This window comes from Castor canadensis, chromosome 1 (assembly GCF_047511655.1).
Source record: "Castor canadensis chromosome 1, mCasCan1.hap1v2, whole genome shotgun sequence".
In the NCBI taxonomy this organism is placed as follows: Eukaryota; Metazoa; Chordata; class Mammalia; order Rodentia; family Castoridae; genus Castor; species Castor canadensis.
Window position 1 is genome coordinate 148,665,514 of NC_133386.1, and position 12,902 is coordinate 148,678,415.

A 12,902-nucleotide genomic window follows, 5' to 3' on the forward strand; every position below is an offset into this window, starting at 1 on the left:
ATGGGATCAATGTCTGTTTAAAACATAATATAAGCCATATATGTAACTTAAAATTTTTTTTAACAAATTCACTAAAAAAGTAAAAAGGAACGGTAAAAACGAAATGTAATAATGTATTTAATCTAACCCCACACATCTAAAATATGATCATTTCAACTTGAAATTGATATAAAATTAGATATTTTACACTTCTTTTTCAGACTAAGCCCTCAAAATCCAGTGTGCATTTCATACTAATGGTACATCTCAATTTCGAATGGTCACATTTCAAGAAGTCAGAATCTGGTTCCATGTGTATGGGAACTAGATTAATGCTGCTCTTATCTTCTCATAACTCCCTTTATTTGGGCTTCTGGTTGCTATTTTCAGAATATTATTCAGAAAACTAATGCAAGGGGACATCAAGCTGGGGCACTAAACTTCTTTTAGGGCAACTAAAACATGTTAATCTCTCCAGGATAAAGAAGCAGTTTGGAACCATATTAATAAAGTACTTTTTCATCAAATTAAATCATAGATAAAAGGGAGAAGAACTTCAAAGAGTATCAAAGCCTGGCAAACTCAAAGACTAAGATGTGTTCTTTTCATTTTGACATTAGACTGGGTTGTCTGTGGTGCAAACTATCTATAATCTGGATAAAGTAGTATTTATAAAAAATGTTCCAACCACCTTGTGCTTTCCCTTTTCACAATGAGTTTTGACCATTTCTGTGCTGAATAACTAGAAAAATATTTAGGGCAAAATATCTGATTCTAATGTAGCTGTTAGAAACCTGTAATATTTCTTTTGTTAATGGTAAGCATTCAAAATTGAAGTGGAGACTTCAGAAACAAGAAAATTTTGCCATTCTTTTTTGTTTTTAAACAATTACCACTGGAACGATTAAAGTAGGAAAGGAACAACAAGAAGAAAAAAAGATGGCTGTACTTGTAGTTTCATAACTATGTACCTATCCAGAATCTTCTGGCTAGAATATACGTTCTTTTCAAGTATACAAGGGATATTTAGTAACACAGACTATACATGGACCATAAAACATGTTTCAATGAATTTTAAAAGATTCAAGCACATTCTATGATTATAGCAGAATCACATAAGAAAATATTGAAAGAAAAATTTCTGGAAGATTCACAAAGATGTGGAAAGTACTTAGCACAATTCTAAATAACCCAAGGATTGAAAGAAGAAATCAAAAGGAAAATGAAAGTATTTCAAAATGAATGAAAATGAAAACATATCACATCAGGAATTCATAGTATGAGAAAAAAAGAAAGTCCTTATAAATCAATCACTTCAGCTTCTACCTTAACAGACAAAAAGCTGGTTGCAGTGGCTTATGTCTGTAATTCTAGCTATTTGGCAAGGTGGAGATTGGGAGGAGGAAGGTTACAGGTGAGATCCCATCTCAACAAGTAAAAGCTGGGTGAAGTGGCACACTAGCTATGCTGGAAACATAAGTAGACCCTACTTAAAAGATACCTATAGCAAAAGGGCAGGGGGTGTGGCTCTAGTGGTAGAATGCCTACCTGGCAAGCACAAGGCCCTTAGTTTAAACCATAGTACTGCCTGCCCCCCTGAAAAAAAAGAGAAAGAAATAATAAAGCTCAGAGTAGAATTCAGTAACAGAAAACAAAAAAGGTAGAGAAAACAAAAACTGGCACTTTGCAAAGTTCAACAAAATAGATTTTCAGTTAGATTAAACAGGGAAATAAGGGAAAGCAATAAATTACTGCTATGAGAAATGAGAGTGATGACATTACTCAATTCTATAGATAATAAAAGTATAATAAAAGACCATGATTAACAAGTTCATGCCAATACACTGGATAACTTAGATGAATGGATAATTTCCTTGTAAGACTTAAACTGCCAAAGATTTATCAGTCTCTCTGTCTCTCTCTGAAGGATCTCTTAAGATGGATAGCTTCTACAGACCCAAATTTCTGATGAACAGATATACAAAAATTCTCATCAAAATATTAAAATACTGAATTCAATAGCACAGAAAAAGACTTCATCATGATCAAGTGGGATGTAGCACAGGGATATAAGAATGCTTCAATATACACAAATAAGTAAGCATAATACATTGTATCAACACAAATGAAGTACAAAAATCATGCCATCTCAATTCATACAGAAAAAACATTCAGTGAAATTTAATATCACTTCACTGTAAAGCCCTAAAAATTAGGTACAGAAGGAACATACATCAACATAATAATGAATATATATGTATTTTTTAACCATACCATTTTTTACCCATCTAGCAAATAAAAACATTTAAAAGAGCAATTGAACCTGCTTCTTGGCAGGGATGTAGGGAAGGAGATGCTCTGAAAAACTGTTAGTGGAGATAAGAAACATAACAGCCCTTTTCTTTTTTAATTCATATGTGCATACAGTGTTTGGGTCATTTCTCCCCCCTCCCACCCCCTCTCTCTTCCCCCCACCCCCTCAATATCCGGCAGAAACTATTTTGCCCTTATCTCTAATTTTGTTGAAGAGAGAGTATAAGCAATAATAGGAAGGAACAGGGTTTTTGCTAGTTGAGATAAGGATAGCTATACAGGGAGTTGACTCACATTGATTTCCTGTGCATGTGTGTTACCTTCTAGGTTAATTCTTCTTGATCTAACTTTTTCTCTAGTTCCTGGTCCCCTTCTCCTATTGGTCTCAGTTGCTTTTAAGGTATCTGCTTTAGTTTCTCTGCGTTAAGGGCAACAAATGCCATCTAGTTTTTTAGGTGTCTTACCTATCCTATCTCCCTTGTGTGCTCTCGCTTTTATCTTGTGATCAAAGTCCAATCACCTTGTTGTGTTTGCCCTTGATCTAATGTCCGCATATGAGGGAGAACATACGATTTTTGGTCTTTTGGGCCAGGCTAACCTCACTCAGAATGATGTTCTCCAATTCCATCCATTTACCTGAGAATGATAACATTTCGTTCTTCTTCATGGCTACATAAAATTCTATTGTGTATAGATACCACATTTTCTTAATCCATTCGTCAGTAGTGGGGCATCTTGGCTGTTTCCTTAACTTGGCTATTGAGAATAGTGCTGCAATAAACATGGGTGTGCAGGTGCCTCTGTAGTAACCTGTGTTACAGTCTTTTGGGTATATCCCCAAGAATCGTATTGCTGGATCATATGGTAGATCAATGTCTAGCTTTTTAAGTAGCCTCCAAATTTTTTTCCAGAGTGGTTGTACTAGTTTACATTCCCACCAAAAGTGTAAGAAGGTTCCTTTTTTCCCGCATCCTCGCCAACACCTGTTGTTCGTGGTGTTGCTAATGATGGCTATTCTAACAGGGGTGAGGTGGAATCTTAGTGTGGTTTTAATTTGCATTTCCTTTATTGCTAGAGATGGTGAGCATTTTTTCATGTGTTTTTTGGCCATTTGAATTTCTTCTTTTGAGAAAGTTCTGTTTATTTCACTTGCCCATTTCTTTATTGGTTCATTAGTTTTGGGAGAATTTAGTTTTTTAAGTTCCGTGTATATTCTGCTTATCGGTCCTTTGTCTGATGTGTAGCTAGCAAATATTTTCTCCCACTCTGTGGGTGGTCTTACAAGATTACATTTTTGATGCTAGATTGAATCACTACAAATATTAAGTAAGAATTACTGAGAGTGCTAGTAGAGTGACTCAAGTGATAGAGCCTAGTGAGACCTAGGTCTGAGTTCAAACCTCAGTAACAAAAAAAAAAATTTCTGAGAAAAATCCTTTCTTTTGAAATGAGAAGATAAATAATGTCTTGCAAATATCTTCACACACACACACACACACACGTAACGTACTTTGATCTTCTTCATTCTCTAGTACCCTCTCCTTCCTGCCACTGATCCCCCAGTCTCCCTTTTACACTCATTATTATCATTATTATTGCCATCATCATAATCATTATCATCACTATTATCATTTTAGGTCTAGATTCCACATAAAAGTGAAAACATGCAATATTTGCCTTTTTGGGCTTGGCTTATTTCACTCAACATGATGTTTCACAGTTCAATCCATTTATTATGGCTGAGTAATACTCCACTCTGGATATATACCACATTTTCTTTATCCATTCACAGAGTGTTGGGCACTTAGGCTGATTCTACAGCTTGGCTACTGTGAACAGAGCTGTGATAAACATGGGTGTGTGAATGTTTCTTTTGTATATTGATTTATACTTCTCTGGATATATGCTCAAGAGTGCTATTTGCTGTGGTTTTAATATGCATTTTTAAAAATTCAAAATAATTTTTTAAAGATCTTTTTATGTACTTATTAATCAAGTGAATTTCTTTTTATGTTCCAGTCATTTTAAAATTAAGTTTTTTAAAAATTGATTTGTAGGAGTTATTATAATCAAACAACAAATCTGTTGACAGTTACATGCTTTGTGAACTTTTTTTTTTTTTTAAAGACAGAGTCTTACTATGTAGCCCAGGCTGGCCTTGAACTTGTGATTCTCTTGTCTTTGCCTCTCAAATGCTGGAATTACCAGAATGAGTTATACTCACCCTGTTTTTCCTCTCTTTTGTACATATATTTTTTGATGAACAGTTAATTTTAATGTAGTCAGATTTATCAATATTAGGCTGGGTGTGGTAGCACGCACCTGTAATGTTAGGTACGCATGGAGTGGAGATGAGGAGGATTGTGGTTTGAGACCGGTCCAAGCAAAAAGTTAGTGAGATCCTATTTTAACCAATGTGGTGGTGTGTACCTGTTATCCCAGCTACATGGAAGTGTAAATAGGAGAATCCCAGTACAACCTGGCCTGGGCAACCCTATTCAAAAAATAACCAAAGCAAAAAAGGGTTGGAGGACATGGGTCAAATGATAGTGTCTGCATAGCAAGTGCAAGGCCCTGAGTTCAAACCGTAGTATCATCAAAAAAAATTATCAATCTTTTAAGACTGGCAGTACTGGTAACTTATTTAACAAATCTCTCCTTACCTCAGTCACAGGGATAGCTCTTCTATTGTATTTGAAACATTTTAGGCTTTAAGGTCAGCTTTTATGGTTCTTTATGTTTAAAGCTTTATTTCATGTGGAATTAATTTTGTGTGTGGTGTACACATTTATTGTGTCAATGGTATATTATGTGTATGTAGTCACTACTGAATTGCTCATTTTGCCTTTGCCCTAAAATGCTATTTATCCATAGATCACATTTCTAAATATGTGTGTATCTGTTTTAGGGTTCTGAATTCTGTTTTATTGATAATTATGAATATGACTGTGTCAGTTCCACACAGTCTTAATCACTATAATCTTAAACTAATTTTTTTTGATAGCTGGCAAGACAATTTCCATACTTTGTTTTTTTCTTTTGGACTGTGTTGGTAATTATAAAGATTTTTGCTCTTCTGCTTAGGATTCTGACAGAAACTGCATTACTTCTATAGATTACTTCAAGAAGAAGTGACATCTTTATTATATGAAGTCTCTCAATTCATGAAGATGGTATATTTTCTTATTTATTTAGGGCTTCTTTCATCCATAATTTTTATTGCTTCTATATCCTGGAATTCTTGCTTGTGATATGACAGTGTTCAACATGTACTTGCTTACTTTCTCTTAAGTCCGATAGATGTTTTATGAATTCTCAGTATCACGTTTTCCCCCTTGAAAAAGTATTTTTGTACTAACTATAGAGAATAAGACGCTGATATCATAGAACATCAAAAAGAAAGCCATATTATTTGCTCCTTCTAGTTTCAGTCTCTATTATTTTGTGGGAAGATTATTTCTGTAAAATCATATGGCTATTTTGAAGGTCACTAGAAATTTTTTTCTTTTGTGCTTTACAAATACAAAGTGCTTAGTAAATCATTCATTCATTAACCATTGTTCATCATTAATGGCTCTCTGCCTTAATAGTATAACTAAAACAGTGACTGAAAAGTACTGATGTGATACTGAAAAGCTATGATGTGATATATAACTCAATTCTTTAAAGATGACTTTTCATTTTTGAAGAGCTTGCTTATATTACAAAATTACTAAAATAATCTAGTATTTTTCAAGAGAAAGCAAAGAATCAAAAACTCTTAATACTTATGTCAAATATGGAATAAGTGTTTTTGACAGAAATGGTATGGGTATTGACTCTTCATCTTATCAGCTGTGGTGGCCTCAAGAATTTGGTATACCAGTAATTACTAGATCTTTTGGAAAATTAAAAGTATTCTCAAATAAGAGGAATAATCTGAAAGGACTCAAAATTACCTGTAGAGTACAATTCATCATCCTTATTATGTAGTCAAACTGTTGATGGTCCAATATTGCCCGGTTTTGCTGGACATGCAAACCCAGTTCATCAGTGAGACATTGTCTTGCTGCCTTTCCTTTTAGGGCCCTCAAAGCAGCAGGAAGGGTCTGAGAACAAGAGAGTTACAAGTGATCACAGGTACTACTGGAAAAAGAAAAACCTTCCATCTCTCTGAAAATTCAAATGCCTCCTGTCATTAAGCACTCAGTGAAGAGGTGACTTGCTATTAGGACTAACAATAAGACAGGCAGATTTGTAGTTATTTTTTATTTGTAAGCCAACAAGGAAAATAAAAATTAGCTTATGTGGTAAATTGAAAAAAATACTAAATCTGCCTTTTTTCTTAGACCTAACTGAACTTTATTTGCCAAACTGACTATTGCTTCAGATCACAACTCAAAGCCACAGACACTTTAGACCTACCTTCTTTGTATAACTGGCCAAGTTTCCATGCCAAGAATAGAAGGAAAAATTACAATGACTGAAAACACAAGAGACACAAGTCTCTAAGAAAAGGCTACATTATGTTCCGTATGCTTCATTAAGACAAGAAAATTCAAGGAGGCACATTTAAGTTGAATACCAATTTTTGTAATTCATTGCACAATCTAACTAGATTATTTGCAATAAATAAAATTATATTTTAAATAAAGTTTATAAGTAATATGCCAAAATAAAGTTTAAAGAACAATGTCTAAAAGCTTGAGGAAAAGGACTGTAGGCTTAGCCTAAGTGTCACCAGTGCCTACTTTGCAAGCATGAAACCCTGAGTTCAAACCCACAGTCACACCAAGAAAAAGAAAAATTTAAGGGAAAAAATAACTACCAATATTTTTCTCATAGCCATGTAGCTAGGTTTGGACCACAGTTTTAAATCATATTGTTCATTTAAAATGACTCAAATAATGAAGGGACATTTATTAGGGAAAAGAAAAGAATTAGAGGATGGGCCAGATGGCAACCTAAACATGTAATTCTGAAAGGGAAATCCTAAATGCTTGAGAAAAATGGCATTTTATTACCTTTTCAGTCTCCAAAGTTTTATTTTCAAATATGAACGAAATGCAGTTTCTAACAACTTCCAATCTCTGTGCACTGTTGAAAACTGTTGTCACCTTATCCATTATTGAAACTAACAAAGGAATATAAAGCAAATATAAACAAATTAAGCTTTTTTGACAATTACAAAAACAAGGGAATATGGCTTTCATTCTATTAACATGACCAACATTTAGTATTTATCTTTTCCCTTGTTACATGGCACTAAAAGTATTCTATTTCATTATTTTGATTATTGTTTTGGGTTCTGAAGTGTATGGCTAATCAATGGATATGTCACAGGACAGATTCTAATGATACAACTAACTCTTATGCAAATATATTCATACTGCAAAGGAACATTTTAGTAAGCAAAGGTAGGCATCTATTTTAGATTTTAATTGTAAACAAAATGATATGACAGGAAAGGTCTATGATACAGGACCACAACAAAAATAGCTAATGTTCATACACAAGGCGATAAGCAACAGAAAAAATGCTGACACTTCTAAGATATCACTAAGGAAAAACTACACGGAGAAAAAAAATCAGATACTACTAATCTGAACAGAGGGACCTGAAGGGAGGACACAGTATTAAAACAAAAAGAGAAACGATGGCAGCCAACGGATTGCTGTAATGGCTTAGCAAAGTTACTTCTTAGTGCTTTTTGTTCTTATGAACTTAGCACATTTCACCTGGACACACAGGGTTGGAAAATTCTAGTCTATCATAGAGCTAAAGTTACCTAGATAAATTTAACTGATTAAAAGAATACTAGAAGAATATAAATGAAAGTAGTATTTGTAAAGAAAAGAAAAGCACATTATCACAAAGAACTATAATAATGTTATATCATTTATACAAATGAAGTGTTATCCATCATTCTTAAGCCCAAAAGAAAGACGGCTTGTATTTTATGGCTATTCTTTTGACTCTGAAGGCACAATCCCTCACTTCCTTACATACCTAAAAAGAAAGACAATTTGACTCATTAGCATCTCTCTCATCTCATCAATACAAACTTTATGTTCTTCGAATAATGTTTTAAGTTTTTTAATCTTCAAATAATCACAGGCTGATAGAAAGTTGCAAAAATAGTATAAAGAGACTCTATGTACTCTGTTGAGCTTCCCCCCAGGGTGACATCTTACAAACTACAGTGCGTCAGCAGGATCTAGAAACCTGGTGGCATGATACAATGCACTAGACTACAGCCTTTACAGGGATTTTAATTTCTTTCTTCAAATCATTGAAAGTCATGTAACATTGTCTGCATAATCATGATAGTTAATTTTCTATCTGAAACTCTCATTCTTAATTGTGGGCTCTGATGCTTCTAACACAGTGGTACAGACTGAAATAGAAATATGTTCAAACTACAGTAGGAAGCTTCTTGTTGTCTCCAAATAATAACATATACTTTATTGAAAGAGCAACATCATTATGTTGATAAACTTTCAATTCTGAAATCTCTTTAGCACTATTTTAAATTTTCTTTAGCTTGAACTACTAGAATGCATATTTTTATGAGTATGTTTACCACCAGGGAATTAATATTTTCCTTTGGAAAATACAGTTCAGTTTACATTTCATAACAACAAAGAGATCAGTCACTAGGATGTTATAACACTTATAAATATATATATCTAATAAATTAACTTCAGGATGCATGAAGAAAACCACAGTTAGAACTAAGATGGGAAATAGACAAAACTATTACTGTAATGGGAGACTTTAACATAGCCCTTCAATTTCTAGAAAAAACAGAAAAGAAATAAAAATCAGTACAGAAAGATAATGCACAAATGAGAGAAAACATTTGCAAATTGTTTACTGGAAAGGGAACTGTATAAAGAATATACAGAATGTTAATAGTACAGTAATGAAAATATAACAGCTCAATTTAAAATTAAGCAAACAGATATTCCTTAAATAAGATCTATAATGTCCAAGGAGCATATAAAAATATGCTCAGCATTCTTAATGGCTATGGAGATATTTGCAGAAGTGTAAAAATGGTGCACGTGCTTTGGCAAACAGTTTGGCAGTTCTTCTATACACTAAACATAAATTACTGTATGACTTTACATACTCCTAGGTATACCCAAGAGAACTGAAAACATTATCTCCACACAAAAATTTGCACATGAATGTTCATAGCATTATTCATAAATCAAAAAGTAGAACTAACTCAAATATTCATTATTTGATGAATAGATAACAAAATGTGATCTATTATAACTATGGAATATTATTCAGTCACAAAAAAGCAACAATATCCTGATACATGCTACATTTAAAAAAAAAAAAACCTTAAAAATATTATGCTACATGAAAGAAGCAAGTTACAAAAGCTCAAACAGTGTATATTTCTACTTATATAAAATATTCAGAATAGGCAAATCTATGAAGACAGAAAGTAGACTGCTAACTAATCTGGAAAGGAGGTGGTTTGGGGGAAGAAATGGAAAACCAGTTATAAGGTATAGGATTTCATATGGGTTATGAAAAGTTCACAAACTAAATAGTGATAATGGCTGAATAACTCTCTGGAAATACTAAGAACCACTGAATTGTACACTTTCGGAGAACTTATGGTATGTGAACTGTATCTCAATGATTTAAAAAAAATTTATAGTGGTAGAAGTTAGATAGCAGCTACCCTTGGTGAGAAGAGGTGAGCGGGGCAGTTTCTGAGTGCTGACAATGTTCTGATTCTAGTTACATGAATCTGTTCATTTTGTAACATTCACAAAATTGTACAGTTTTGTTTATTGTGTCCTATATCTTGAAAAAAGGTTTACTTTAAAAACAGATGGACAGACAAATACATACCAACAGGAGGACCTGCTGGCACAACACACTTCTTTTCCATTCGGGTAGCAGGAGGTGCATTCTGGTTCTTAGTAAGATTTTCCTGTATTAATTCCTGAACTCGGACTTCATTAATCTTTGGGAAAGGAAGAATATGAACTCGCAAGTGGGATCCTTCTGTCGGACGTGGAACTTTTTGAAATGCCATATGGGGGTTTGGATTCTCCTGTAATATCAGACATAGGTAAAATTTTTAAAAATTTAAAATAACAATGGCAGATAGGAAGGGCAAAAAGGACCTCAGGAACACACAGTGAAATCAGACAGTTGTGATTATACAGACATTCATATACATCAGAAAACAGAAAACCAGAACTTATTTCTTCCAAGATTTATCAGCAGCACCTGAGACAGTTAGTCACTTGTCTTCCTGTTCCATTAACACTTACTTCCCTTGGTCTTCGTGTCTTTTTGCTAGCTCTATGTCTATTTCTCAATTACGTGAAGACCTCCAAGCTCAGTCCTTCAGTCTCTTTTTTATTAACACTTATCTCCTTGGAATTGCCTCCAATTTCCTATCTATTAGCCATAAAAACACCAATGACTCAGATTTTCAGCTGGAGAACTGAGCTTTCTTCTGAACTCTACATCCATGTGTTCAACTGTCTACACAAGTATTTCCACTTGGATTTAAAATAATATCTTCAACATACGTCTGAAATGGAGCTCTTAATCTTTACCATCTTGAAACCTGTTTTCTTCAGTTTTTTCCACTCCAGTAAATGGCACTGTTTATTTTTTTTACAACTGCTCAATTGAAAAACTGGGTTTTTTTTTGTTGTTGGTAGACGCCACTGAAGATTGAACCCAGGGTCTCATGCTTGCTAGGCAAGTGCTTTACCACTTTAGCTATGCTCCCAGACTTTTTGTTTGTATTTTTTTTGTTTTTGAGATAGGGTCTCACTAACTTTGCCCTAGCTGTTCTAGGACTTGTGATCCTCCTGAGTAGCTGGCATTTCAGGCATGCATCATCATACCCAGCTAACTTTAAGTCATCTTTAATTCTTTTTCACTAACGCCCAATTATTCATTCCTTAGCAAACCTTAGGGACTTTACCTTTAGAATATGTTAATAGCCTGACCACTTTTCATGACATCTTGGTTCAGGTCACACTTCCCGTAACAGTATAATAGTCTCCTATCTGGTCTCCCAGCTTCTACCCTCAACAGTGTGACAGATCATCACATAACTACCCTGTTCATTCAAATGGCTCTTCATCTCAATCAAATCTTTACAAGGCCCTGCAAGAGCTGGCCTTCTACACAACTCTGTCCCATTACTGTTTCCTTAACTCATTCTTCTTCCTGAACTTCTGTTCCGCTGCCTAAAATGCCTGACCCATCAAACTTGACTTTCTTTGCTGAAATGTCATCTTTTCTGGTCATCCTACCTAAAATTACACTATCCAACCTCCCACCCCTCCCACACTCCTTATCCTCACTTTTCTCTTTAGTACTTATCACCCTCTCACATACCATGAATTTTATTTAGCTTATTTCTTGTCTTTTTTTCACTAAAATGAAGCTTATGAAGGCAGATGTTTAATTCAATTAGACATTTTTTTTGTGTGTGTGTCCTCTGTTACACAGTTGTACCTAGAAACTGTCTGGCATATAGCAGGCACTCTAAAGTACTTCCTACTGCATCTTAAGTGGGACACAATGTAGAACACATATCAAAATTGCAGTAATTGGTGTCAGCTAATTTATTTTTTGATGCTGGGTACTTCCTCCTTCAGCCCCTATTAGGCAATGTTTTCAAATATCTGACACCTACTAGGTAGGATTGTATTTCAAATATTATAGGCAGAGTGGAATTCATATATCCCATAAAGTTCTCCAGGGAAGACTGCTTTATAACCATTTTTAGATCAACTCTAGCATTTGTTATCCTCTTGCAACAAGGAAATTCTTTATTCCCACTGAACTATGTTATTCATGATATAGATTAAACTCAAGACTACCCCATACATCCTCCTGACAGTTGAAAACTGTCATAATCTATTATAACTGCTCCCCACAGTTCTTCTTGGTTATATGGCTTAGACCCAGAAAAAAGGAAAGAGTGGGGTAAGGCAGATGATGTAGTTAGCATATCTGAGCAATATTAAGTGTTAAAAAAAAAAGCCTAGGCTTTAGCTCTTTCTCTACTCACTATGTGATTTTGGACAAATAATTTTACTGAAGATACATACTCAGGCTTACCTTACAAGGTTCCTCAGAAGGTAAAATATGTTGAAAATGGTCTAAAATTCTGCCTGATATTAACCAAACATCACTGGTTAATATCACTGGTTAATAACATCATCTCCAATTGTTCTTTTTAAAAAAGTATTATGTTTGTTTTTCTCTGTTCTTTTGGTATGATTTCTATGCATATATTATATCCTCAAAAATTTTAAATAGCTCTTGATCATGCTTCCTGTTTCAATATCATTTCTCTAAAACATATTGGACAGATTTTTTTTTAGGCCAGGGGATAATTCATATGGATCTTGAGGCTTAAATCATTTAAATATATTCTTTAATACTTCTGTTTTCTATTTCTATTTTTTCTAATAAAAACACAAAATATATTTCCCATGAAGCAAATAATATTCATTATAACAAATTTTAAAACATGAAAGAAAGAAGTAGAAATTTTGTTAAGGACGTCAGCATCTTTTTGGGTTGCATTTTATTTATGTCTTACAATTTCTCCTATGTCTTATTAC

The 12,902-nt window shown here is 33.9% G+C and overlaps 1 protein-coding gene across 11 annotated transcripts in view; it reads right to left on the reverse strand.

Moving 5' to 3' along the window:
* Positions 1-12,902, reverse strand: part of Sbf2 (SET binding factor 2) — a 406,422-nt gene that overhangs the window by 126,575 nt on the left and 266,945 nt on the right. For all 11 annotated transcript variants that reach the window (XM_074041194.1, XM_074041166.1, XM_074041157.1 and 8 more), the window contains 3 exons: positions 10,150-10,354; positions 7,296-7,405; positions 6,231-6,380 (listed from right to left, as the gene is read on the reverse strand). In XM_074041194.1, coding sequence (XP_073897295.1) covers positions 6,231-6,380; positions 7,296-7,405; positions 10,150-10,354 — 465 coding nt within the window. The remainder of the gene's footprint in view (positions 1-6,230; positions 6,381-7,295; positions 7,406-10,149; positions 10,355-12,902) is intronic.